This window comes from Engraulis encrasicolus, chromosome 2 (assembly GCF_034702125.1).
Source record: "Engraulis encrasicolus isolate BLACKSEA-1 chromosome 2, IST_EnEncr_1.0, whole genome shotgun sequence".
Taxonomy (NCBI): domain Eukaryota; kingdom Metazoa; phylum Chordata; class Actinopteri; order Clupeiformes; family Engraulidae; genus Engraulis; species Engraulis encrasicolus.
This window is the reverse complement of record NC_085858.1, coordinates 4,038,869-4,065,739: the sequence shown is the minus strand read 5'-3', so window position 1 is coordinate 4,065,739 and position 26,871 is coordinate 4,038,869. Positions and strand designations below refer to the sequence as shown.

General features: G+C 43.7%; 1 protein-coding gene across 1 annotated transcript in view; it reads left to right on the top strand.

Moving 5' to 3' along the window:
* The first annotated feature begins 5,780 nt into the window (after positions 1-5,780).
* The window catches only part of LOC134466117 (C-signal-like), a 36,626-nt gene continuing 15,535 nt past the window's right edge, over positions 5,781-26,871 (top strand). The window contains exons 1-5 of the mRNA XM_063220016.1: positions 5,781-5,977; positions 7,199-7,253; positions 8,106-8,293; positions 9,184-9,351; positions 12,289-12,399. Of these exons, the coding sequence (XP_063076086.1) occupies positions 5,840-5,977; positions 7,199-7,253; positions 8,106-8,293; positions 9,184-9,351; positions 12,289-12,399 (660 nt within the window). The 5' untranslated portion in view covers positions 5,781-5,839. The remainder of the gene's footprint in view (positions 5,978-7,198; positions 7,254-8,105; positions 8,294-9,183; positions 9,352-12,288; positions 12,400-26,871) is intronic.

Sequence of the window (26,871 nt, the reverse complement as noted above, 5' to 3'; positions counted from 1 at the left end):
TGTCTTTTATGTTACCTGCCCCCCCTCCTGCAAAACTTATTGATCAAGTCCAAGCTATGACCTCCAGATTTTTGTGGAATGGCAAAAGGGCAAGAATCAAATCAACCACCTTACAGCGTCCCAAGTTGGATGGAGGCCTATCCCTTCCAAACTTCAAATTTTATCACTGGGCCTTTCAATTACAAGCGTTGCGTACCTGGACAACTGTGAACTCTGCAGTACCTTGGAGGGTCATAGAGGAAGCTATAGCGGCACCCCATAGGTTGCAGGACCTTTTGTATATTAACCACAAACATAAGAGCCGTACTAAGCTAGGTAGTATAATGTCATACTCCCTTTTGGTGTGGTATAAAGTGCAGAAATGTCTTTGCAACATGCCCTTGTTTCATAAACTGTCCCCCCTCTGGAATAACCCTCTTATCTTAACAGCTAATAAACCATTCACATTTCCCCTGTGGTCAATGAAAGGTATCCATACTTTTGAAAATATATATGGTGACAATGGTCTTCATTCTTTTCAGGAACTGAGGCAAAAATTTGACATTCCAGCTTCTTCATTTTTTCTTTACTTAAGATTAAGATCTTCTTTGATGGCATGTGGCTTGAAGTGTGATGCGCAAATACAGACTCATCCACTGTCAGAGTGGTTTGGCATCTTTCAATGGGCCCGAGGATGGGTCTCAAGAGTATACAAAGAACTCACACGTTCTCAATGTAACCTACTACCCATCACAAGCATCTGGGACAGGGAACTTAAAGACTCTGAGCCGAACTGGAAAAGGATATGGACAAATATTAACAACACCTCCAGGAACTGGAGCCACCAGCTTATCAATCTTAAACTAATCCATAGATGTTATGCCACTCCTTATAGATTATACAGAATGGGCTTGCTTTCTAGCCCTGAGTGTACTTTATGTTTGAACACTGTTGTGGGTACAGTAATGCACATGTTCTGGGAATGTGACAAAGTTTCAGCGTTATGGGCTCATGTGTGTAAGGTTATGAGTAAGATACTCATGTTTACAATAGACCCAGATCCATGTTTATGTTTGTTAAATGATGACACAGTCTTGCATTTTAAAATAATTTACAGGAGGATCATTTTTTGTGCATTTACAGCAGCTAAAAAAACTATTTTGAGTTACTGGCATGATAAAAACTTGAATTTAGTCAGCAACTGGATGATAAATGTCAGATACATGGCCAATTTGGAACTCTCCACAGCTCGAGCACATCGGGCAAAGCCAGAAACTGTGGCTGCTTGGGGACATTTTATTTGTGAACTGTCTGAACTCCTTAGAGGCTCTTGAGTTAGGCCTGCACCCCTCCTTGGACAATTCTCTATGGTTACAGTACCATTGGATGACAAGCCCTCCCCCCTCCCCTTGTCCACTATTCCCTGACTTCATGTTATGAGGATGACGGTTTGTTTGTTTGTTTGTGTGTTTGTTTGTTTATTTTTTTGTTTTTAAAAAACCTAATAAAAAGTTAATCACAAAAAAAGAAAGGTCAGCTGTAGCAGCATGAGGATTGACACCACTACAATAAGCGGAGGACCAGGCCAAAATCATCAACAGTCCACCGAGCAAATGTATGCCTTATGGCCAATCCAGAAATGCCCAAGGGGCATTATTAGGCCAGTCAATCTAGCGTTTGACCTGGGACAAATTGCAATAGTAATCATTCCAAGTTTTTTGTAATCCCCAGGTATGTCTAAATGACATATTAAAAATCTACAGCTTTATATTTAGTGGAACATACTTTTTTTCAAGGTGAAATTTGGAGATTTCCCATTCATTTTCCCATAGGGAGACATATTGGAGATACTTGGGGAATTGGCTAAAATTTTAAACAATGAGATATCAATTTGAAACTTTCAGCGTCATTTACTCAAGCGAAGACAAAGATTTTTTGTATTGTAAGTTGTCTGAAATATGATGATTAAATATGCAAATGAGATCACATTCTCTTAAATATCCGATAAATTATGCAACTACGGACAAAACATAAAACAAATTGTAAAAGTATTGATTCACACTTTTTATTGATACGTAATCCACCCTACATCACATATGAAAAATCTACCTTCATCAATATAGTGGAACATACTTTTTTGAAGGTCAGAAGTAGCAGATTTTCAATGCATTTTGCCATTCAGTGGGTAAAATCGGATACTTTTGACCTTGGGAAAAGTATGTTCCACTGAATTGATGAAAGTAGATTTTTAATATGTGATGCAGAGGGTTTGAAGGATCAATATAATGTATGAACCATTACTATTGCAATTTGTTTTATGCTTGGTCTGTTGTCACAGATTTATCACATACACGTACATATGACCTCATTTGCATATTTCATCATCATATTTCAGAAAACTTGCAATACAAAAATTGTTTGTCTGAATGTGAGTTACCAACTGTGAAAGTTTCAAATGAATATGTCATAGTTTAAAATGTTACCCTATTCACCTTGTATCTCCTATATTGTCTCCCTATGGAGAAATGAATGGGAAATCTGCCAACTTTGACCTTGAAAAAAAGTATATTCCACTAAATATAAAGCTGTAGATTTTTAGTATGTGATACAAGAGGGTTTAAGGATCACTTAGAAGTAGGAACCATTACTATTGCAATTTGTCCCGGGTTTGGGCCTTTTTAGAGCTAGATTGACTGGCCTATTAGTGAAGGAGTACTTTACCTTTGCTGCTGTCTTAAACAGTTCAGAGCTCTGTGTGTGTGTGTGTGTGTGTGTGTGTGTGTGTGTGTGTGTGTGTGTGTGTGTGTGTGTGTGTGTGTGTGTGTGTGTGTGTGTGTGTGTGTGTGTGTGTGTGTGAGTGTGCATGCATGTGTGTCTGAGCGTGCATGCATGTGTGCGTATTGAGTATCCAGTCTGTGGTCTGCTTCCCTCGCCTCCTACCCTTTATGTTGTTCACTAATCTGCCCAGCCACAGCACTCGACAGGCTTATCTGCTCCTCAGCAGCAGACACACAACAAAAGCAAAGGCCCTTCCACCCACACCAGGCAAAAAGAAGAGGGAGGGGGGGGGGGGGGCGGGATAGAGACTCAAGTATATCACACACATTAGTGGAAAGATGGTGGGAGACATATACACAAACATGATGCCACCCACACCAGGAATGGGGCCATACATAAGCATGCCACCGACACAAGGAGAAAGCGGGGGAGAGACACAAGCGTACCACACACACAAAGAGAAAGGCGGGGGGGGGGGTGGGGGGGGGGTCTGGGGGGGTGGCGGGCATATGTACAGAAGCATGCCACCAACACAAGGACTGGGGGTTTGGAGAAACACACGCATGTCACCCACACCAAGAGAAAGACGGAGGGGGCACAGATACACATCAAGCACTCAACCCACACCAGGGCATACATACACAACGGGGCTTAGACTTGGGGCATACATACACAACGCCACCCACAGCAGGACTGGGGGCATATGTACAGAAGCATGCCACCAACACAAGGACTGGGGGTTTGGAGAAACACACGCATGTCACCCACACCAAGAGGAAGACGGAGGGGGCACAGATACACATCAAGCACTCAACCCACACCAGGACTTGGGGCATACATACACAACGCCACCCACAGCAGGACTGGGGGCACACACAGGTACCTCCCACATGGGGGGCATAGATACACATTACCACCCACATCAAGGAAAAGTGTGGGTGGATGGACATATAGACATAAGCATGTCAGAGGAAAGCAGAAATATGCTGAAATAACAGCTGGCTCGGCTCAGTCAGGATAGTTTACTACCACCATTTGGAGACCACTGCAGTAGATATATACTGACACTCACAGAACCAGAGGGGAAATAATAAGATTAATTGGAGTAGTTTGGAAAACATATGCTTAGTACATGTTACATCTACTGCAGTGGTCTCCAAATGGTGGCCCGCGGGCCAGATGCGGCTCAGGCGTGGGAAATCCTTGGCCCTCCATGAGGATGGAACAAATGAAAACATACTGTATATGTGTGCTATCTGTGGCCATACAGTCAGGTAATTTGTTTGGCCCTCAGCCTCATTTGTGCCAGCTAATTTGGCCCTTGGGGGAAAATAATTGGAGACCACTGGTCACATTGGGAAAATAGGCCACCATTTATTTACAGTTTTGTGTGCAACGTTTACTTTCTGTTCTTCACTGTCATGCCTAATAAAGGCTGTTTGCCGTTTCGTCCCCTCAAGATCACATGAACTTCATTTGAAGTTCATGAGAATAGGATACACCTCACACTCTGCTTCTCATCAATCAAAACCACCGCAAAAATGCGCTGGGCATTTCGGTTATGCGCACCATAGGGCAGTCATGGGTGAGCAGGGCAGTCATGGGTGAGCGGTTAGGGCGTCAGACTTGCATCCCAGAGGTTGCCGGTTCGACTCCCGACCCGCCAGGTTGGTGGGGGGAGTAATCAACCAGTGCTCTCCCCCATCCTCCTCCATGACTGAGGTACCCTGAGCATGGTACCGTCCCACCGCACTGCTCCCCATGGGGCGCCACTGAGGGCTGCCCCCTTGCACGGGTGAGGCATAAAATGCAATTTCGTTGTGTGCAGTGTGCAGTGTTCACTTGTGTGCTGTGGAGTGCTGTGTCACAATGACAATGGGAGTTGGAGTTTCCCAATGGGCTTTCACTTTCGCTTTCACTTTCATGTGAAAGCAGAAGTCCTGACTGTGGTTTGTGGTTTGTTTTGTTGTGCAGTATGATAGAAATGTAGTCTGAAAGAAGAGGAAAAAGCTGCACTCACGAGCTGTGTCTAATTATTTATTCATCAAATTCTACCATGTCCATGAGCAGATGCGAAACGCGTCTGCTTGTAGACATGGTGGTAATTGTAGCTTCTTCGTGCACCCAAAGTTATTTATTTTCCTCCAGAGGCTGAGCGCACCCTCTAATACGGTTCACTTGAAGAAATGTAGTCTGACCGGTATTTATGTGAGGAGTAGCTATGACACACTTGTCGAGGCGCGAGTCAGGAGAGTAGGGACACAAAAAGCTTTTGGTTCCTGGTTCATATACTGTAGGGTAGGCACTTGACTATGGGAAGCAAGTGATAGGCCTACGTGAGATGTCAGTCAGATGAATATTTCAGAGGGAAGATATCGTCTTGTCTAGCCAATGCTGAATTTTATTGCACTGTGCACTGCAGTGTGGCCAAAATGTTGTTTGTGCAATAAAATTGCATTGGAAAAACATTGGATAGACAGGAGTGTGCTGAAGTGAACAAGTACCCATTACCTGCACCTGAAAACTTCTGGTGTGCATTGGATTTCTCCTCAAAAAAGTTGACTGAATATAAATAATATATTCCACTTAAATCTGTCTGCTATCATCAGAGGCAGGGCCGTTCACAGCTTTGGCTGGGCCTCCCACTCAATACATAGCCTACAATGTAATGAGAACGCCAAATTCATTAGTTCACTTCCTGAATTTTGGATTAAGCATGTGAGTGACATCAGAGTGGCTGTCCACGTGGTGGACTGATCATCAAAGTGCTTCACGGGGTCCGCAGGGACCACTGCACTTAAGAAGCTGAGATAGATTACGGTGGGATGGTACCATGCTCCTCATTCATGGAGGAGAGCACTGGTTAAGTACCCCCCCTGTCCCACCACTAACTCCACCCCACTCCAACAATGGGAGACCAAAGTTGAATGAGTGCATGTGTGGGAGCATCCTTTTAGAAGGAGTGGTCTAGGGAGTGTATATCAACAGGCACATGTCAGAGCTGTTGAAGGATTTAAGCCACACACTCTCTTCTCCACACTGCACTACACTGCTGATCATCCTAATAGTGAACGACCACGACATGGCAGGAAAGACTTGTAACATCCTGGTCACTGGGGCCAACCGTGGCCTGGGGCTGGAGTTTATTAAACAGCTGGCCGAGAAGCCATGTCCTGGACGCAGGATCTTCGCCGGCTGTCGGGACCCCAGTAAGGCAGAGGTGAGAATTCAGCTCATTCAGTTAGGCCCCTACTTTCTTTCGGTAACACTTTGGTTCACTATTACAGGGGATCTACCACATTAGGTACAGTGTAATAACCAGGGTAACAATATTTAATACAATGTAGTACCAGTGTAACGCCATGTACCAATTTTATACATCATGTATTTGTGTTACACTGGTAATACATTGTATTAAATATTGTTACACTGGTATTACATTGGTATTACACATTAAATATTGTTACACTGGTTATTACATTGTACCTAATGTGGTAGATCCACTGTAATGGTGAATCATTAAAATAAAGTGTTAATTTTCTTTCTTTCTTTCTTTCTTTCTTTCTTGAAAAGCGAGCTGCACACAAAACTGCAACTAAGTTGATATTAAGTCAGGTGTTTTTGTTACCTTCGCCAGAAGGTTATGTTTTGCCCGCCGTGTATTTATTTATTTACAGTATTTGTGAATATGTCTGTTTGTACTTCGTCTAACTCAGTCAAAACTGAGCCGATTTTTATGAAATTTTGTGGGATGATTGGTCATGACCCAAGGAAGAATCGATTAGTTTTTGGGAGTGATTGGGTCAAAGGTCAAAGGTCAAGGTCAAAATGTTTGTTTGTACTTCGTATAACTCGGACAGAACTGAGCCGATTTTTATGAAATTTAGTGGGATGATTGGTCATGACCCAAGGAACAATTTATTAGTTTTTGGGAGTGATTGGGTCAAAGGTCAAAGGTCAAGGTCACGAAAAAGGTCAAAAACGTACATTGAGCCGATTTTTATGAAATTTAGTGGGATGATTGGTCATGACCCAAGGAACAATCGATTACTTTTTGGGAGTGATTGGGTCAAAGGTCAAAGGTCAAGGTCACGAAAAGGTCAAAAACGTTTTTCTTTGCCAAGCACTATATGCCAGAAGAACGTGTGCATGCTGAATTGAATAAGAGGTCAAGACTGGGCCAAAAATGTAATATTACGATATTCCGGTCCGATTTAAATGAAACTAACACCAAAATTTGGAGAATGTTATGTCCCACACTTTGAAGATGGCCAGAAAAAAATAAGTGGCGTAGGTGAAGGTTTGCGCTCTACCGAGTGCCCATTCTAGTTTTCTATTGTATTCTTTTCTTTCCTTCCTTCTTTCTTTCTTGAAGGGAAATCTTGTCAACCTCTACACTACAGTAGGTGACAGTTCACATTTTTCCTTCATGTGTGCGCAGGGTTTGGAGAAGCTGTCAAAGAAGCACCCTGGAGTCATCCACGTCATTCGCCTTGGTAAATAAGTAGCCTACATAAATGAAAAAATATTACATTACATGAGCACATAAGTAACCGGGTCCTACATTCCTCTGAGCATTTGGTGGTGCTTTCACACAAAGTGTTGTACATGTAAACCATCGCTTGTGGGGAAAAATGTACGTTTTACTGCATTATTAGTGCAGTGAATGCATTGTTTTTGACACACAAAAAAATAAATGCTGCAATAGGGGTGGGCGATATGGCAAAAATGTTGTATCACGATATTTTAACATGAAATCACGATTTCGATTTTTTATCACGATCTTCCATCCAAAAAATAAAAACAACAAAAAACAACTTTCATATACTTGCAATTTGTAATTTGCAGTCAATAAAATGTTAACACACTGATGATACTCTCATAAAGTGTACATTGGAATACAATAATGTAAAGAATAAAGTTAAGACAACAACACAAGTGAGAAAACGTCACTCTGATACTAATAATAAACATCCTCACTGCAAGACGATCTATACGATTTCTCCACTTTGGCAGATTCGAGACGATATTTTACTCAATATCGCGATTCACGATATAATATCGTCATATCGCCCACCCCTACACTATTGCAGTATTATGGCATCCAGTTTTGTGCTGCAGTTTTTCCATACTGAAGGGCTCACAGAAAAACTGCAGTACAAATGCAACAGGGGGTGGGTGGGAGCGTTGGTGACTGACTTTGTAATGCTACTGTTTCCCATCTTGGGATCTTGTTCATAAATAATAACAAACAGTGAATCCAAAACAAAAAAGAACTGCGACAGTAAGCTGGGACGAATGGATCTTTTGTACAAGGAAGAGAAAAACAAGTGACTTGTGGCTTACAGTTGTTGGAGACAGTGCCAGCGTGCTGGAGGCGGCCAAGCAGGTGAGCTCCATCCTGGGGGGCGATGGACTGAACCTGCTGGTCAACAACGCAGGCATGGCCTACCACAGCAACATGAAGGAAGCCACCCCCTCAGAGATGGAGAACATCTTCAACATAAACGTCATGGGACCCATGAGGATGACAAAGGTGGCATTACACTACACTACATTACATGATACTACTACATTACATGATACTACACTACACTACACTACACTACACTACACTACACTACACTACACTACACTACACTTGGCTGACACTTTTATCTAAAGCCATTTCAAGTCACTGATAGGCAATTTGGATTCGTTAGTTACAATCCTCATATTATATTCCAAATGATCTTGTTTTACCTGTCCAATTAACCCAGGTGATTAACCAATGAGCCTTCAACCAGCCTGGCTGGAGTGGACAGCTAAAGCCAAGTCATTAGGAATATATGGCAATAGAGTGTACGGTAACTAATACATTTTATTTGTTTTGACCATCACAGCTTAAAGTACAGTAATAGGTACAAGGTGTAGGTTATAATCTGAGGATGTAGAGTTGAGGTGCCTTTGTCAAGGGCAGGGCCACTGATGGCTTTCGCTGGGCCCAGGACAAAGTCACCTGAAAGGGCCCCCATACCCAATACATACAATGTAATGGGGATCCAATTCTGGGCCCCCTATCTTCCTGGGCACGGAACAACATACCCCTTTGTCCCCCTGTCGACGGGCCTGGTCGAGGGCATTTCATACATTTTTGTTTAGAAACAGACTAGTGCCTTATGATCCCCAGGTACACTCCCTAACCATTCAGGTATAGATGCCATGGCCCGTGGCACATGTTGCTATAAAGGTGCTAGCAGTGGTAGGCCTACTGTACATAGCATATAGGCTACCTACGTACACTAATGACTGTGGCAGTTCTTGATACTGTTTGACATTATTTCATAGTGTCATAATAACCTAAAGTGCATGTGTCGGGCGTCCTCTTTTTCACCTGCTAAGAAGATGGAACTGAAATCTCTCTCTCTCTCTCCTTTCTGCTATCAGGAGTTCCTGCCGTTGCTTCAGAAGGCTGCCAAGAAGAGTAGTGAGTCTGGCATGTCCTGTAGAAAAGCTGCGGTCATCAACATTTCCACACTGCTGTCCTGCATCTCGCAAGTGCCCGTCACATACAGCCTCTACCCTGTCCTCGCTCTCCCTTATCGCGTCAGCAAGGTACCCACATACTGTTTTATCTTTGAAAATTACGATGATGACGGTTATCATCATCATTAAATGAACAAGGTACTGAGGTTTCCATGCTGTGTTTTATGATGATGATGATGATGATGATGATGGTGATGATGATGATGATGATGATGATGATGATGGTGGTGGTGGTGATGATGATGGTGATGATGATGATGATGATGATGATGATGATGATGATGATGATGATGGTGGTGGTGGTGGTGGTGGTGGTGGTTATTTCTCCTTTATTTTAGCAGGGTATACACCACCACCACCACCACCATCATCATCATCATGTCACATTGAGGCAATTGCCTCTTTTCCAAGTGAGCCCTCTCCATGATTTGGGGTTTTAACAATGATGTTAGGGAGGCTTTGTTGTTTGGGGTTCATGAGTTTCTCCCCTGAAAATCTGATACAGTTTAAAGTGTAATTTAAACACAAACATAGACCTATAATTACGGGTTTTTCTGTAGTGCGGAGACTTGGTCCTCAGGGCCCCCTTGGCCTTTGGACCCCTAAGCCTGGGACTTGGTCCTTGTACCACGGACCGGGACCAGTAGACCTGTGTAGTAATCTGTCCTTGTATAGCCCCTTAATGCGCGCCGTACCTCCAGTGGCACGCTGTAATAGACATTGAAATGTAACTACCAGCACTACAATACTATGACACAACATAGGCCCTTTAGCAATGCACCACGACTTGGTCATTACCATACTGGCAACAACAAATTTATAAAGCCGCGTCTTAAGGGGTTAAAGGTGCACTGTGTAATATTTTAGTAGGTCATTTCCAGAATTCACACAGGCCATTCACAAATGTTACTTTTTTAACAAACACTTACCACCACCATTCGATTCTAAGTATTCATCATGGGAAAATTGCATTTTTCATACATAAAAAGGGGGCATCTTCTCCATGGTCCGCCATTTTGAATTTCCAGAAATAGGCATTTTTAGCGGCAAAACTTACTGTCCTTTAGTCATACTAGTAAATATTGGTTTATTGTATTAATATTCATGAAAAGATCAAATTTGGCAATAGGCAGCACAGTTGCAATACTTACTCTGGCCACCATCTTACACAGAGCATCTTTAAGAGACCCTCAACGTGATGTGAGATGATGTCGAATTCACTGTCTAGCACTAGCGCCCATCTGGCCAAGATGGCAGCTTTAGTCGTTTGTCCACATACATCCCGGCTGTGCCGTGCTGTGTCAAGCTGAGTGGTGCCGTTAAATATGTTTGTATTTCCATTACAACCCGTGTTACCCGGTGAATGGATGGAGTTATATTTTTGCCGTTGTCACATAGCATTGCTTTACGTAGGCCAGTTGACTTATAATAGGGCTGACAGATATCTCACCTTAAGTAGGCTATACATAGTTTCAGCGACATCATACTTGGATACTACAATATTGACTTCTGCCTTCGATTTTCATATCAAAGTAATACAGTGTCAAACTTGAGAGGATTCCAAGAGAGTTGATCTGGTGGCCACCATGATTATTTTTGTGGACGAGCTGTCTCAAATTCTAGGTAGTAGGCAGCGAAAGACCTGCTCAGCTCGTTTCAGCTGGTCGACTGGTTTTCGAGCTGTGTCGTGCCCAATCGAAACGCAACAATTGGCGTCCGAGTCTTCCTGTGTCGAGCTGTACTGGGTAGAAAACGAGCAGTGGAAAAGAGCCTTTTGATGTGCCAGAATGCCCTCCGCACACAGACTGTGAAGGAGAGTAGAGGGGAGGTCAAACAAGCCATTGTTTTTAAAGATGGTTTGTTTGGGCTTTTTTTGATGGGACAGTCGAGAAATACAGGAAGTGAGTGGGGATAGAGAGACAGGGAGGCTGTTCCAATCTTCGTACTTTCCGCCCTTCCCGCACTGTGTTAGGGTATGCAGGGCGGTTCCATTTCTAATCACGGCGGTGAAGTGTACTGTAAACTACCCGGATAACGCCCTCAAACCGGCCGTTTTTTGAAGTGTGGAGTTATGTACACTTTTCGCACTCAACGGCCGCCATGTTTGTTACGTAGTTTCCTCTCTGGTTGAGTGTCAGATTGGTCAAACTGCCGAATCTCTGTGATGACAGCATAGCTTTGATTCCAAAAGACAATAGCCATGTGTATAAGAGAAAATGGTAACCAGTGTCTTCCGTGATGAATTGTATATTGGCGGTTGATAAACTCTGATGACACGCGACAACCGTCATTTCCGTGAAGTGTATCAGACAGAACGTGAATTGGACCTGCACTTCACCCTCAAATTTAGCCGTTAAGTTGAGGGTGGAAAGTGCACTGTATCACAGTATACAGTGCAGAGTGTGGAGAATGGAACAGCTTTAGGGAAAGACTGGGTAAGGACCCAGGTCGGAATCGAACCCGGATCGCCGGTGTAGCAGTGCAGTGCATACTGTTTGAGCCACGGCAGGGCCACAAGCTATTGTTATCGCCTGTGTTGCCTCACCACTTGGCCCCAGATATAATACAATTCACACTCTCACTGTAAGGGAGTGGTTGGATCGAGTCAGACGTGAGTCAGCCGTAATATTGACAATATCACTTTGATATTGAATTTCACTTTGATAGGCCACTTGCATAGCCCGACTGGCAATGACTGTTCATCACCTTCAAACCTAGACCGAAACATAGGCATAATTATGATTCCCACTTGAGATAAAATTTCAGTTGATTTTTAATCTAAGTGCATTTAGGGGGGATTCAAATGAATGATTAGGCTACTCTTAACTTCTTCCATGGTGCCTGCTTGACTCAGCTGAAGCTGCATGCGCTCACTGCAAATAATTTCAACACACTGGCCCTCGTCAACCTCCTTCAAAATGAAACATTTATCTCTCACACTCACTCGCTCACTCACACATTCTCTCTCTCTCTCTCTCTCTCTCTGTCTCTCTCTCTCTCTCTCAGGCAGCTCTGAACATGATGACGGTGTGTAACGCGGAGGAATTCAAGGGGGACGGGATCCTCTTCACTCTCCTGCACCCCGGATGGGTGCGCACAGACATGGGTGGAGCTGACGTGAGTACCGCTCTTCCTCTCCCTCTCCCTCTCCCAAACTGGTCCCTCTCTCTCCCAAACTGGTCCCTCTCCCTTTCCCAAACTGGTCCCTCTCCCTACCAAACTGGTCCCTCTCCAGGACCAGCTGCAGTTCTGACCATTTGGGGGCCCTAGGCAAACTACTGACATGAGGCCGCTTGAAATGTTCATGCTGGTATATTAACCATGGTGGGGCTGACCGTTGGGGGCCCTACAGGGGGCAGATTTGGATGGGCCCTGGTCAATTGCCTATTCTGCCTATTGGTAAACCGGCTCTGCCAGGAGACTGCCATGGGAGGGTGTGGGGCTGAAGGGGGATGGTGTGGGGTGACGGATGGGAGTTATCGAAAACTATCGAGATCTCTTTAACACCAGGGCACGAACATGGGGAGGGGTATGCACAGGCATGGGGGGTGCTGACGGGACTAACAACCACAGGGCAATGATATGGGAGGCTGACGTGAGTCACTCACATTCGGCCCTCTCCAATACCCGGAGTGATACTGTGTCAAATCAGGTCATGTCTGTGGCACACTTGGATAACCAACACTAACCAAAGTGCTGTAGGTACATGAAAATTATCACAAAGAACATTTAGAAGCATTAAGGAAGACATTAACAGTAATAAAACATACACTTAGTTACAATAATAACACAGTGTATATAATAAAGCAATTAATGAAAAAGAGAAGTGCTGATTTTATTTTTATTTTATATATTACTTCTAGTATATACAGTATAAAAGTATACTTACAAATCTGCAAAAATGTGAGGGGTGTACTCACTTCTGTGACATACTGTATGATGCCATACAAGGCCCTGGCTGCTTGTACTGTATACAGTATTGATATTGAAAACTTTATTACAGACTCAGTGTGTTCAATGTTACATAAAAAACAAAAGTACATAAAAACAGACAGGTACATCGCGGACACCAGGTTATTAGGATACATACAGACATCTACAGGTATAGGGCTTCCACTTTTCAGAGAAATGCCTTTTATCACTCTGCCTGGTATCAGAAAGTGCAGATATTATACCATTGCTTAACCCAACAAGTCTACCCATAAGTCTATATGTAACAGAGGCTAACTAGCAGAGTTGGCGTGGAACGTTGGTAAAACCTCCCTCCGATAGTTTCATTCAGTGCCGATGCAGTTGGGCCGGCAGACTAGTCTCTTGGCCAAGCGGTATCGTACTGTGTCTCCCATTGCCAGACCGTTGTAGTTGAGGAGGTCGCAGGTTCGATCCCCGAGGGGGGTGAACAGGTGCAAGATGACCTCCGTCACATATACATAAAATTCCTCAATAGTGCTCGAAAAGTGGGGACATTACAATTTACAAATAAAGTGCTAGCACTTGTCCATCTTGGGAGCTTAAGGAGAATCCAAAAGGCGTCATTATATGCCACCTGCTTTTTTAGCTTTGTTGTATGGTATTTATACCATAGGTGTGCTGCAGAAAAAGGAGTGCAGTAAGCTCTGAAGAGATTGACCTTAACATCTTCTGTGCACATAACCTGCGCGCCAACATATTGGCTTGTGCATACAATTCACGGCACTGAAGCTGGATATGCTACCGCCCTATCTTATTTGCATGGTTTGATTAGTATACCAGAAATGCAATATTATATTATAATATAACTTTATAATATAATGCCATGCAAGGCTCTGACTGCTTACTGTACAGTATATTGTAATGGCATGTAAGGCTCCGACTGTTTGTACTGTATATTATAATATAGTGGGCTGCAAGGCCCTGAGTGTTTGTATACAGTATTAAAATATAATGGCATGCAAGACTCTGACTGCTTACACTGTATAGAGCAGTGGTCTCCAAATGGCGGCCCGCGGGCCAAATCTGGCCCGGGCATGGCAAGCATTTGGCCTGCCATTAGGTTGGAACAAATGAAAACATGGATGCGTGCTATCTGTGACCACACCGCCGGGCGATTTATTCGTCCCTCAGCCTCATTTGTGCAACACAATTTGGCCCTTGTGGAAAATGAATTGGAGACCACTGGTATACAGTATTAAAATATACCTGTAATGGCATGCAATGCTCTGACTGCGTTTGCTTTATCGTCCAAAAAGGGGAGATAGATGCTGCTGAGAGTGTGAGTGGCATGCTGAGCGTCATTGAGACGCTGACAGAGAAGCACAGCGGAGCCTTCCTGGACTACAAAGGACAACCTATGTCCTGGTGAAACACTAATGAAGAAGAAGGAAAAGAACGAAGCACCTATCAACCTGTCTTAAATATTTAGTGGCAACCTCACAGCCTCCATTTATTTTGTTGACATGTTGCTGCTGTTTTGTTACATTAGGATGCATTACATGTTATCATAATAAAGATGATGAGTCACTGGAAATTCTGCACGTTTTTTTAGTATTTTTAGAATTCTTGCACACCTCCTTTTGCCAGGTGCACAGGAGTGGAACCACTGGGTCACCAACATAGAGACAAAAAAGCTCCCGCTGCACCTGTTCACATTTGCAGAGTTTTCAGTTGCGACTTTTCGGTCTATGACCTTCTTCAAGCAATTCCTTCAAGTGGTATTATTTTGAAATGTATTATAACACCATTATAGATACAGAATTACAAACTGACTTCATTTAGAGTCTAAAATCAAGCCGCTTTTCTCTACAAGTGGAAATGCAGCGCGGAACAACAGAAATTCGGACGTAAAACTTTCCAATATCACGCAAAATTCGTGAAAAGACTGTCATGTTGGGGACACTTGGACAAGTATAGGGATAAAGATTCAGTAACTAGAATTATTTTGAGTAGCTTAACCGTTGAACACATTATTTCTAACTACTAAAACTAAAAGAAAAGAAAATAAAAAGAAAGAATAAAGCCGTAAACTAACCCATGCCCATCAGTTTCTTCTGTTCGCTAACACACAATTTTTGCAACTTTGACTGCTTTTTCACACAGATGCACAACCCTATAACCAAATTAGCCAAACCATAGCATAAAAACAATAGGACATGAACATGTCCCCGGTTCTTTGAGTACGATGAGGGAGCCATCTCTATGGCTAGACGCTCATTGGCTGTCGACCTGACGAAGACAATATAAAATCTATCCTGATTGGGCCAGCTGCGATGGGGCGGGACGCCACTTGCCAAAACTCCATTGCTCTGGCGTTTCCCTTGCCTGATTATCATGACTTTCAAATCTCTTCGAGACTTAGTCTGACCAGGAGCATAACAACGAACATTCTTAATGGCATTAAAAATGGCATGGTTGACCCACCTCCCTTCGTTTGCTATTGGTCGAAGGCAGAACAGGCTGAGCCAAAGTTTAAACCAAACATTTCTTTGTCCCAATCAGAGAGGTAGAAAATAACACTAGAGGTGACCCCGCCCCCCTTTTTACGGCAATCTGTAGCGGCCATTATCTGTAGGTAGATCAGAGAAATGGAAATTAACGGAGAACAAGGCTCACCTCTGTCAAAAATGGCTTAATCATGTGAAAATGTCCATCAACACACTATACAAGGACAATAGTTGAAGTGTGTTGCTAACTATGTTCATAAAAGATATTATTTGATTTTGAAATGTATTTTATCGACTCATATATCTCGGAATAGCGACATATCGGTTCAGTTGGTTGTCGGAATAGCAGTATGTCGGAATAGCGCTTGCCCCCCAGGGGCTGGCCCAGCCTAGCCAGCACACAAGTGTACCACACACATAAAGAGAAAAACAGGGGGGGGGGGGTTATATGTACACAAGCATTCCACTGACACAAGAAGTGTGTGTGTGTGTGTGGGGGGGGGGGGGTTTGTAGAGAAACACAGGCATGCACCCACACCAAGAGAAAGCAGTGGGGACACATACACACAACAACAACAAAGCAAAGACTGAGGGGCCCCAGATACAAGCACACAACCCACACCAAGACTGGGGGCATGACACAATGGCACCCACAGCAGGAGTGCAGGGATACACAAGTATACCACCAACATGTGGGGCCTTCATACACAAGTAAACCACCCACACCAAGGAAAAGTGTGGGTGGGTGGACATACATGTCAGGGGAAAGCAGAAATATGCTGAAATGACAGCTGGCTCCGCTCATTTGTGGTAGTTTACTATATTGACCCTCACAGAACCAGAGGGGAAATAATAGTATTAATTGTAGTAGTTTGCTTGTTACATGTACTGTATTCACATTGGGAAGATACCATTCATTTGCACTTTTGTGCACATTTCCTGTCTGTTCTTCACTGTCCTGCCTAATAATATTTACAGTTTTACACCTCAAAGTCACATGAACTTTATTCGTTACTGAGAAGGAGGCACCTCATGGACTTTGCTTCCCACTAACCACAACCACAGCAATAACGGTCTGGACATTTCAGTTATGGACCATGTGAAATCAGATATCCTTAATCCTGACCGTGGTTTGGGGTTAGTTTTGCTGGGCAGAATGATAGAAATGTAGTCTGAAAGAAGTCTGAGGAAAAATCGTTTTGTGTCTGCTTGTGGACATGGTGGTAATTGATAAATAAATAAATAATGAGACTCAGCTCTGCAGATTTTTAAAGTTTGTCGCTTTTTCACGCAACCAAAATTATTTATTTCACTCCAGGGCTTTTGGTGTCTGGTTCATAGGGTACACTGTAGACACTTGACAGACACTTGACTATGGGAAGCAAGCAGTGTTGGGCAAGTTACTCAAAAACTGTGATGCATTACTGATAGCATGTTACTGTCTTTTCAAAGAACCCCCTTACACTACAATAATACTATATTTAAAATGTAAGGCATTACACTACCTTTGCGTTACGTTCGCCAAAACAACTGTCGGCCTAAATATGGATCTGGCAATTTATTATAGTGTAGGCCTAAATCAAGCTCATGAGTCATGACTTTTTCACCTCCCATCCAGGAGCCAGGAGGTGTTTTGGCAGCATGCAGACTAAAAAACTACCAGGTTCAGGAATGGCGTCTTTCTGACCCACCACACTGAATACCACTAAAATCCAGGTCATTGTAATGCATTGTAACTTAACCACTTAACTTAACTGTCACACACATTATACATTTTTGGCTTCTTTTACGCCAGGGGTTGCAGTCATATCCCTGTTTGTGCTACACTAACACCCTTGCTCTTGTTTGAAAGATACGAGTCTGGAGTTTGTCACTAAATAGTCAAAAGAGCACTCTTATGTATTGTTACAAATCTACTTGGAATAAAACTTCTTGGAATAAAACACATTTCTTGAAAAAAAGGAGAAAATGAATGTTAATCCAAATAAATGTCACTCTGAAAGCAGTTCTCCCGATGAAACAGGAAAAAAAAACTTGCCTCAAGTCTTATTAAAAGTCCAGGACAAAGGATCCACTGAAAACACGTAAAAACAGGAAAAATGTGGATGTCTTGCATCCTACCGAGACCAGTCACATCACAAGGCCGATCTATAGCACACATTTTCGGGCTGCCGGTCCGCGGACACCCGGTCCTGGCTCTGGTGGTCATCAGAGCTGGAGCTATTGTGCTTTTCACCGAGGTGTTGTGGCTGGTCAAGCCCAGGCAATGTGCTTTTCGCTGGGGCACCCTGTGGACACATGTGGGAATTATTAGGTATGGAACTTTTTTTGTTTGTTTGTTTTTTTTATCTGAAATGACTACAGCCCGGACACTACACCCCCCGCCTCCCTCATGGAGGTCAATGAACTCACCTTATTCCCCGTTTGCCTGGCCTTTTATATGCCAGGACTTGAAGCAGTTCCTCGTGGGTACCATGCACAGGGCAACGTCGCATGTGGTGCATAGAAGTGGTGTCTCCTGTTTACAAGTCACACACTGTAGCCGTCCCTTTGTGCCATCTTCCCCGTAGTGTGCGGGCATATGCAGCGCATCAGGTGGTGATGGTGCTTGTGGAGGAGAGGGAACAATTTCACCATGCCCAGCACGCCGGAGCGGCAGAATCAGGTTCTCCTGGAAGACCTTCTGAGACAAGGGCTTTGCTCCCCCTGATTTCCATCATGTCTTTGTGGAGGAGGAACGTGTTCACTATGGCAATGTCAATAAAGTGGTTGTGCAGAATGTAATAGTAACTGATCAGATAATCACTCAAATCAACCTTACCCATGTGAGAATTGTAGTCTTGCACAGCAGGAGGGACCGGCACTTGTTCCACATTCCATATGCCATCTGTCTTCACCCTCCGCTGTATCGTGCTGCCTTCGCTGTGGGCTTGATGAATGCTGGAACACATCCGAACCAGACGAGTGTCTTTCCATTGTACGAACAGCAGACTTCCCTCCCGTATCGTACCCCTTGGGTGGCGATTATTAATGGCCCCGGATCTATTTTTTGGGAAACCGATCCTGTGTTTGCGAATGGTACCGCTTGCCCATATCTTGTTATCATCCAGCAGTTGCTGGAACAGTATTGGGCTTGTATAAAAATTGTCCACAAAAGAGCTTGTACCCAGTCCCCAAAACTGGGGAGGACACCAATTACATGACTATGTCAAAGCTCAGCCCTTTTCCAGATCCTGTTTTGTTTTTCCCCTCATAAACAATGAAGTCCCAGGTGTACCCAGATTGTGAGTCTGCTAGTACAAACAATTTGTACCCCCATTTCGATGGCTTATCTTTGCAGTATTGCAGGATTCCTATCCTGGCATCGGAGGCGACCATTCGTTCGTCAATGTTAATGTTCTGGCCTGGCTGGAAGTTGGCCATGCAGTTTTGACGGATATCAGTGTATAGCTGAAGGCGGTCGAACTCAGGGGTGCCTCTCCGAGCTGCATTGAGCTCGTCATCATCAGGGTCAGACAGATGAATATTGGCGGAGACTCGTCTGAATTTACGGCCAGACATGGTTGACCCAGCCCAAGGAAAGCCATACAATTCTGACCTTCGCCAGTAGTTTGTAATGGGTGGAGCGTGAACAAGACCCATGTAAATGATCAGAGATAGATAGCTGAACATGTCTGCCATGGTCAGTTCTTCCCAAAGGTGTGCATACCTCTGTCTCCCAAATTTGTTAGTGTTACAGAGGACCTTTTGTAAAACTGCATCCGAGATGAATAGGCGAAAGAGATCCAAGATGGTATAATTTCCCCCAGTAATAACTTACGGACCAGGCATACGAGTTGGTCTAAACACTGGTTGTTGTGGAAGTATATCTTGTACCTCTGTGTCCTGCCATCCACGTCCATCTTCAGCTTGGGGCAAGTCTCTCCCCCCTTCCTTCTAGCCTTCCAGGTGGGCGGCCTACTCCTCTTCCTCTGCCTGTGCCTCTGCCCTTGCTTCCTCTACCCCTGCCACGTCCAGGAGGCCTACTCCTCTGCCCTCAATCTTCTTTGCTGGGGGTATGTATTCATCTCTGTAATAGAAAACAATGCACAGAGACTTTCAAAACATGTTACCCCGACCGAACAGCTCTTGGCCCTGGCTGACTCAGTAATACACTCAGTAATACACAGAAGCGCTGTCTATGGTACTTACTCAAAGCTTTCGTCCAGAGATGAATTCAAAAGGGTGGCGTCTGTCTCCTCGCTGTTGTCAGGCTCCCATTCAACGTCTGTTGCGTCCCCGTCAGTGGATTCTGTTGGTTCAGCGCTCGCCTCAGCCGTGTTGCATATTCTTTTCCGAGGATTTTGTGACATTATGCCGAAATTAGTCGGCTTGTTCTACAGAAAAACGCGAAAAAATATGGCGAATATTGGGCAGCATACACTTTTACACTTCAGCTTCAATAACAAGCTGCACCTGTGAAGTACAGAACTGCATGCTGATTGGATGTTGCACCAACCCGCCCGTGGCTGTCTGATTGTTAATTGAAACCCGCCGGCGGGGTTCATTGATTGGTAATTGGAACCCTCCGGCGGGGTTCATCCCGCCCGCGGGGTTGATTGATTGTTAATTGAAACCCGCGGGCGGGTGTAATCACTCGCCCTCAGCTGGCAGCGGCAACTGGGTGTTACACATGCAGCTGCAAACCCCGGCTGCATGGGCCTGGTACTGTCGGGGTGTCTACTGATACTTAGTGCCCATGGAACGTGGTATCTGGACAGGCTGGGTGGTATCAGCTCAGCCCTGTGCCGTGGTAGTGGGGCCTGGCAGAGTGGGGTGTCTAATGTGCCCTGATTACCCATAGCAAGTGTCTCTCGAGCAGTCATGGTGGTGTGGACATGGTGGTGGAGAAAGCTCATTGATTTGTAACCGCCGGACGGGCTTTATCCTGCTGGCGGCCGGTGAATGTTAACCGGTTAAGTTATATAGCATTGTAACGAAGTAAATATTACAGATTTATGCCCTCTAATGCCTGACATTACTGCATTACAGTAAATGCAATGCACTAAAGTAATGCACTACAGTAATTAATTACTTTTGCAATGCATTGCTGCCCAACACTGGAAGCAAGTGAAATGCCTACCTGAGATGTCAGTCGACTGAATATTTCACCGGAAGATACCGCACACTCCAATGCTGAATTTTATTGCACAAACAACGTTTCGGCCAGTGTGGCCTTTCTTTGTGTAATACAATTTAGCATTGGATGAACAAGACTGAGTGTGCGGTGTCTTCCCTCTGAAGTGAACAAGTAGGCTAACCGCTACCTGTGCCTCGAAACTTCTGGTGTACTAAATAGGTTGTGGGCATCACAAGTGTATCATTCATCACACCCATCAGGGCAGAAAAAAAGGTGTTGCAGTTTTGATAAATAGATCTTTTAATTTCTGTATAGACTCCCGTTACAAGGATAAAGACGGGCGCTATGTTCTTGTAAATGGATCAGTGGATGGGGTTGCCCTGTCTTTGCTAAATGTGTATGCACCAAACAAAAACTGTCCTCTTTTTTTAAGAACATATTTGATTTGGTCTTAGATAAAGCAAACGGGGTCCTGTTGGTAGGGGGGATTTTGATCTGGCGTTAAACCCCTTGTTAGATAAAAGTTCTACCCAAACCCTACCATATTTATCAACAAGTAGTAGAGCACTTCAAAATAGATGTGAAGAGCTTGGTCTTACTGATGTTTGGAGGCATCTGAACCCTAAAACCAGGGATTACACATTCTATTCTCATCCTCACTTATCATATTCCAGAATAGACTACTTTTTTACACCAAAGACTGAACTATAGAATAACAGATTGTCAAATTCACAACATAACGCTGTCTGATTACACACCAATTTCTTTGACCTGGAATACAGTATAGGAAGGCTCAAAATGCCTAGCAGATGGAGGCTAAACACTTCTTTGTTAGGCTCATCAGCTTTTAAGGACTATGTGAGACAAGAATTTGTGACATATCTTCAATTTAATGACCAGGATGATACCTCGCCTGTCATATTGTGGGAAGCTGCAAAAGCGGTGCTCAGAGGGAAGATAATACAGTTTGCGTCACGTTTAAAGAGGGAAAGAATATCGAAACAAAAAGATCTGGAAGAACAAATAAAAGACCTTGAAAGGTAACACAAGATAAGCACATCCACTGATATTCTTAATAAACTCAAGCAAATAAAGCAAGAGTTGGAAAATCTATTGAAAGAAAAAGTTGAAAGAAATTTAAGGTATTTAAAGAAGCGATACTATGAGCATGGCAATAGGGCAAGCCGTCTGTTGGAATTTCAGTTGAGGAAAAAATGTAGCAGCACCATTGTCCAAAAAATCAAAAATAATACTCTTGATAAGTCCTTCGTTCACACACCAAATGATATCTCAGATGCTTTTGCTGAATTCTACAAAGACCTGTACTCAGATAAAGATACAGATAGTAATCCAGATTTAATAGACGCATATTTAAATATGCAACTCCCAAAATTAGACGAAAATACATCAAAAAATATAGATAAACCCATAACAAAACAAGAAATAGTGGAAGCAATTAGCAATTTGAAAAACAACAAAAGTCCAGGTACAGATGGGTTCAGTAATGAATTTCATAAGACATTTGTAGATATTGTCAGTCCCATTTTAGAAAGAGTATTCTCTTATGCTCTTGTGAAAGGGGAGTTACCCTTAACTTGGAAGGAAGCGATAATTTCAGTGTTGCTGAAGGAGCGTAAGGACCCTACCCTCTGCGCTTCATACAGACCAATTGCATTATTGAACACAGACTGCAAAATTTTGACCTCCATTCTTGCTAAAAGAGTTGGAACGATCATTACAGACCTAATACACCCCGATCAGACCGAATTCATTAGTTGACGTTACTTACCAGATAACATCAGGAGACTTCTAAATATTATGGAACAGTGTAAGAAAAGGCAACATCCTTGCATGGTATCAGCAGTTGACGCACAGAAAGCATTCGACCTTGTCTCATGGCCTTTCCTATGCAAAACTTTGGAAAAGTTTGGTTTTGGACCAAAATTCATTGGGTGGATAAAGCTTCTGTATTCTGCCCCTCAGAGCCTAGTAAGGGTCAATGGACACATGTCTAATTCATTTACTTTACATACGGGAACGCGCCAGGGCTGCCCGCTCTCGCCGTTACTATTTGCATTATTTATTGATTTGTTAGCACAGACAATAAGGGAAGACAAATCTATTTAGGGGATTGAAATAGTTTGGGAGGTGCATAAGATTTCCTTGTATGCCGATGACGTGCTTGTATATATATCAGATGTATCTTGTATATATATCAGAACCATTGTCCTCTGTCCCCAGACTTATGCAGAACTTCACCACCTTTGGTAAAATATCTGGTTATAGGTTAATGTAAATAAAACTGAAGCTCTGGCTATGAATACACTTATCACACAACAGATAAGGGATGCATTTTCATTTAAATGGCCTAAAGACGGAATTACGTATTTGGGGACCACAATCCCTCAAAATATAGACAAGTTATTCGACGCCAATTTTAGTAAACTGATAAATAAAATATCTGCTGATCTAGACAGATGGAATGTACTTCCTCTTTCTCTTTCTGGCAGAATAGAGTGTATAAGGATGAACGTACTCCCAAAACTTAAATTTCTTTTTCAAGCCCTGCCTCTTGTACTCCCAAATAAAACATTTACCACTTTAGATCGTCATATTTCCATATTTATCTGGCAAGAGAAAAAGCCAAGGGTCAGATATAAATTGTAAACTTATAAAATAAAACTACTTAAAAGCCAGGGAGGTTGGGGTTTGCCCAACCTGAAAAAATACTGGTGGGCCTGTCAATTGAGGGCCCTAATTGTGTGGATGGTAGACAAGACAGACACCAGATGGTTGGAAATTGAGAAGAATTTCTGCTCTTCAATACAATTGTCAGTAATACCTTTTACAAACAACAAGGACATAGATGATTCACTCAGTAGATGGTCTAAAACTACACTTAAAGCCTGGAGGGAAGTGCAAAAATCGTACAATCTCCCTGTAACATCAGGTCTTTCCAGTATTGCCCATNTTAAAGGGACACTGTGCAGGAAATGGTCAACAAAGGTACTGCAACTATGCTGCTCATTGAAACTGGGCTGCCTATTGCCAAATTGCATCTTTACATGAAAGTTTAGAAAGTAATAAACAAATATTTTCTATTATGGTCCAAGTTGAGTTATTTTTGCAGCTAAAATGGCTATTTTTGGAAATTCAAAAATGGCGGACCATGGAGAAAATCCCCCTTTTCATGTATGAAATGTGCTATTTTTCCAGTCATAATGAATACTTACAAGTTGATGGTGGTGGTAAGTATTCATGAAAAAGGTAACATTAGTGAATGGGCAGCATGAATTCTTGAAATAAACAACTAAAAATCTCACATAGTGTCCCTTTAAAGACTTCATCCCTCTCAAGCTGGACTCAGGATACAAAAAGTGGAAACACCTAAAATCTATACAGTAGAACTGAAATCATTTGAAGAACTAATGGAAGAGTTTAACATTCCTAAAACTGACTTTTTTCGATATCTTCAAATTAGAAGTTTTTTGACAAAGCATCCTGATTGGGATAAGATAAACAGATCTGACACTAGCATAGATAAATACTTGGTAAGACTTCAAACACAAATATGTATTGGAAAGCCTATCTCTATTTTGTAAAAAATATTTTCCAGCATGGATCAAGCAAACAATCTCCTTGTCAAAGAAAGATGGGGAAAAGAGTTTGGTATGTTAATCATGGATGACTTCTTTGAGAATATCTCTTTACGAATACATAAAGTCACTAATGCCGATATTTGGAGAGAGTTTCAATGGAAAATAGTCCATAAGTTCTTTAGAACACCTCATATCATCTCTAAATTTAATCCACTTCAATCAGGGGCCTATTGGAGAGCTTGTGGGGAACAATGTGCTAACCACCTTCACATTTTCTGGAGCTGCCCTGTCTTAAATGACTTCTGGAAGGAGATACTTGACTCTATAGATAACATTTTCAGCTCCACAATAGCGAGGGGTCCGTTCTTGGCCATTCTGGATGCAGTTCAGACTGAGACATGAGCAAAAAGAGAATATACTTGTTGCATATTCTTCTGGCTGCAGCTAAGAAGTCAATCACGCTTAGTTGGAGGTTAAGGTGGATCCACCAAGATATGATACTTGGCTGGACATAGTTAAGGGAATATACACAATGGAGAAGACAATATTTAAATTAAAAACTACAGGAGGAACAATTCCAGGCTAGGTGGTCTCCATGGTTGAGAGTTATAGAGGGGGAGAACAGTTCTTGAGGATGGGTTTTCTAGTGTGGACTATTTCATACTGTCACGGATGGAAAGATGAGGACCCAGTTGCGTCACGTTTCGTGCTTTTATTTTAAGGTTTTTGGGGAATTGTGAGTGATTGAGTCCGGGTGCCCAGGGACCTGTGTGTGTGTGTGTCCCAGTGGCAGAGACGCGTCCTTTGGAGCTGGTGATGGAGGTGCCAGAAGTCCTGGGGGGGGGGGGGGGGACACACACACAACAGGCAAATTAAAAGACAGAAGTACCATTCAGGGAAATCTTGGAAAGCGTAGTCAAAAGGCAGAAGGCAGATCAGGTTTACCGGGGCAGGAGATCGGAGGATGTCAGACGGGTCCAGGTCAAGATCGGGAAGTCAGGCAGAACAGGTATGGGTCGGGATCAGGTGCAGGATAACGGAGGAGGTCAGGAACGCAGACAAACCGGAACAGGGAGACAGAGATACACAGATACACAGGAACACAGGAGCCAGGTAGGCAGACGATCCGACAAGGACAAACACAAAGACAGGACTAGATATACACAGAGGAATCAAGAGGGAGATGGGATACAGCTGGGAGGTTAACGAGAGACAATGAGTCGAGACAGGTGGAGACGATCAGACAGAGCAAAGACAGAACAGAGAGTAGAGTGGCAGATGATAGAAAGTAATTAAGGTAGTTAACAGGTAGAGAGAATCAGATAGACAGAGATAACCAGATAGACAGACACACATAACGACAGACAGACAGACAGACAGACAGACAGACAAAACGAGAACGAGAACAAGGCAGGCAGACAGAGAGAGCAAGGCAGACGGGCAGAGAGAGAGAGACAGAGAGCAAGAGAGAGAGAGAGAGAGAGAGAGAGAGAGAGCAAGGCAGAGAGAGCAAGAGAGAGAGAAGGAGAGCAAGAGAGAGAGAGAGCAAGAGAGAGAGGAGCAGGCAGAGAGAGCAGGCAGAGAGAGAGAGAGTGAGAGAGAGAGAGAGAGAGAGAGAGAATGACAAGGCAGAGAGAGCGACAAGGCAGAGAGGGCAAGAAAGAAAGAGAGTACCAGGGAGAGAGACAGAAAACGAGAGTGAAGCTCATTCAGTGAGCTTCACAGATGGCTCATGACAGAACCCCCCCCTCAAGGGACGGCCCCAGAAGTCCCCAAGAGGCACCACCACACCGGGCGGGCGGAGGGGGGAGCCGGCGGAGGGATGAGGCAATGCAGAGGGACGTGCAGAGGCAAAGGACCGTGCCAAGGCAGAGGGTCGTGCTGAGGCAGAGGAACAGGCCAAAGCATAGGGATGGGCTGAGGATGTGGCACAGGTCGTGGGATGGGCAGAGGCAGAGGGCACAGATGGTGGTCCAGAGGCTGACACAGCAGTGCAGGGTACATTCACAGGAACAAACACAGGGATTTTTAAAGGCACAGTGACCGGGACAGAGACAGGAACAGTGATTGGAACAATGACTGGGACAGGCACAATCACAATGACGTTGACAAACGCAGGTGCAGGGAAAAGGGTCGTTGCTTGGGCTGGAACATGGACAGGGACTCTGACAGACACAGGGGTGGGTACTTGGATGCAGACAGGGACTGACACTGGGACGGTGAGAGGCACAGTTACAGGGACGGTGATTGGCACGGGAACAAGCAGGGGTCCAGGAAGCACTGGATGATGGTTAGACGTGAGATCAGGATTGTGCACAGGAGGTGGAGCAGACTTGAACACATGGGACACAGGAGGTGGAACAGGCTGGGATACAGGACTTGGGAAAGATGTGGACACAGGAGATAATTGGGGAGGTTGGTATGCAGGAGGCAGGGCAGGCTGGCAAGCAGC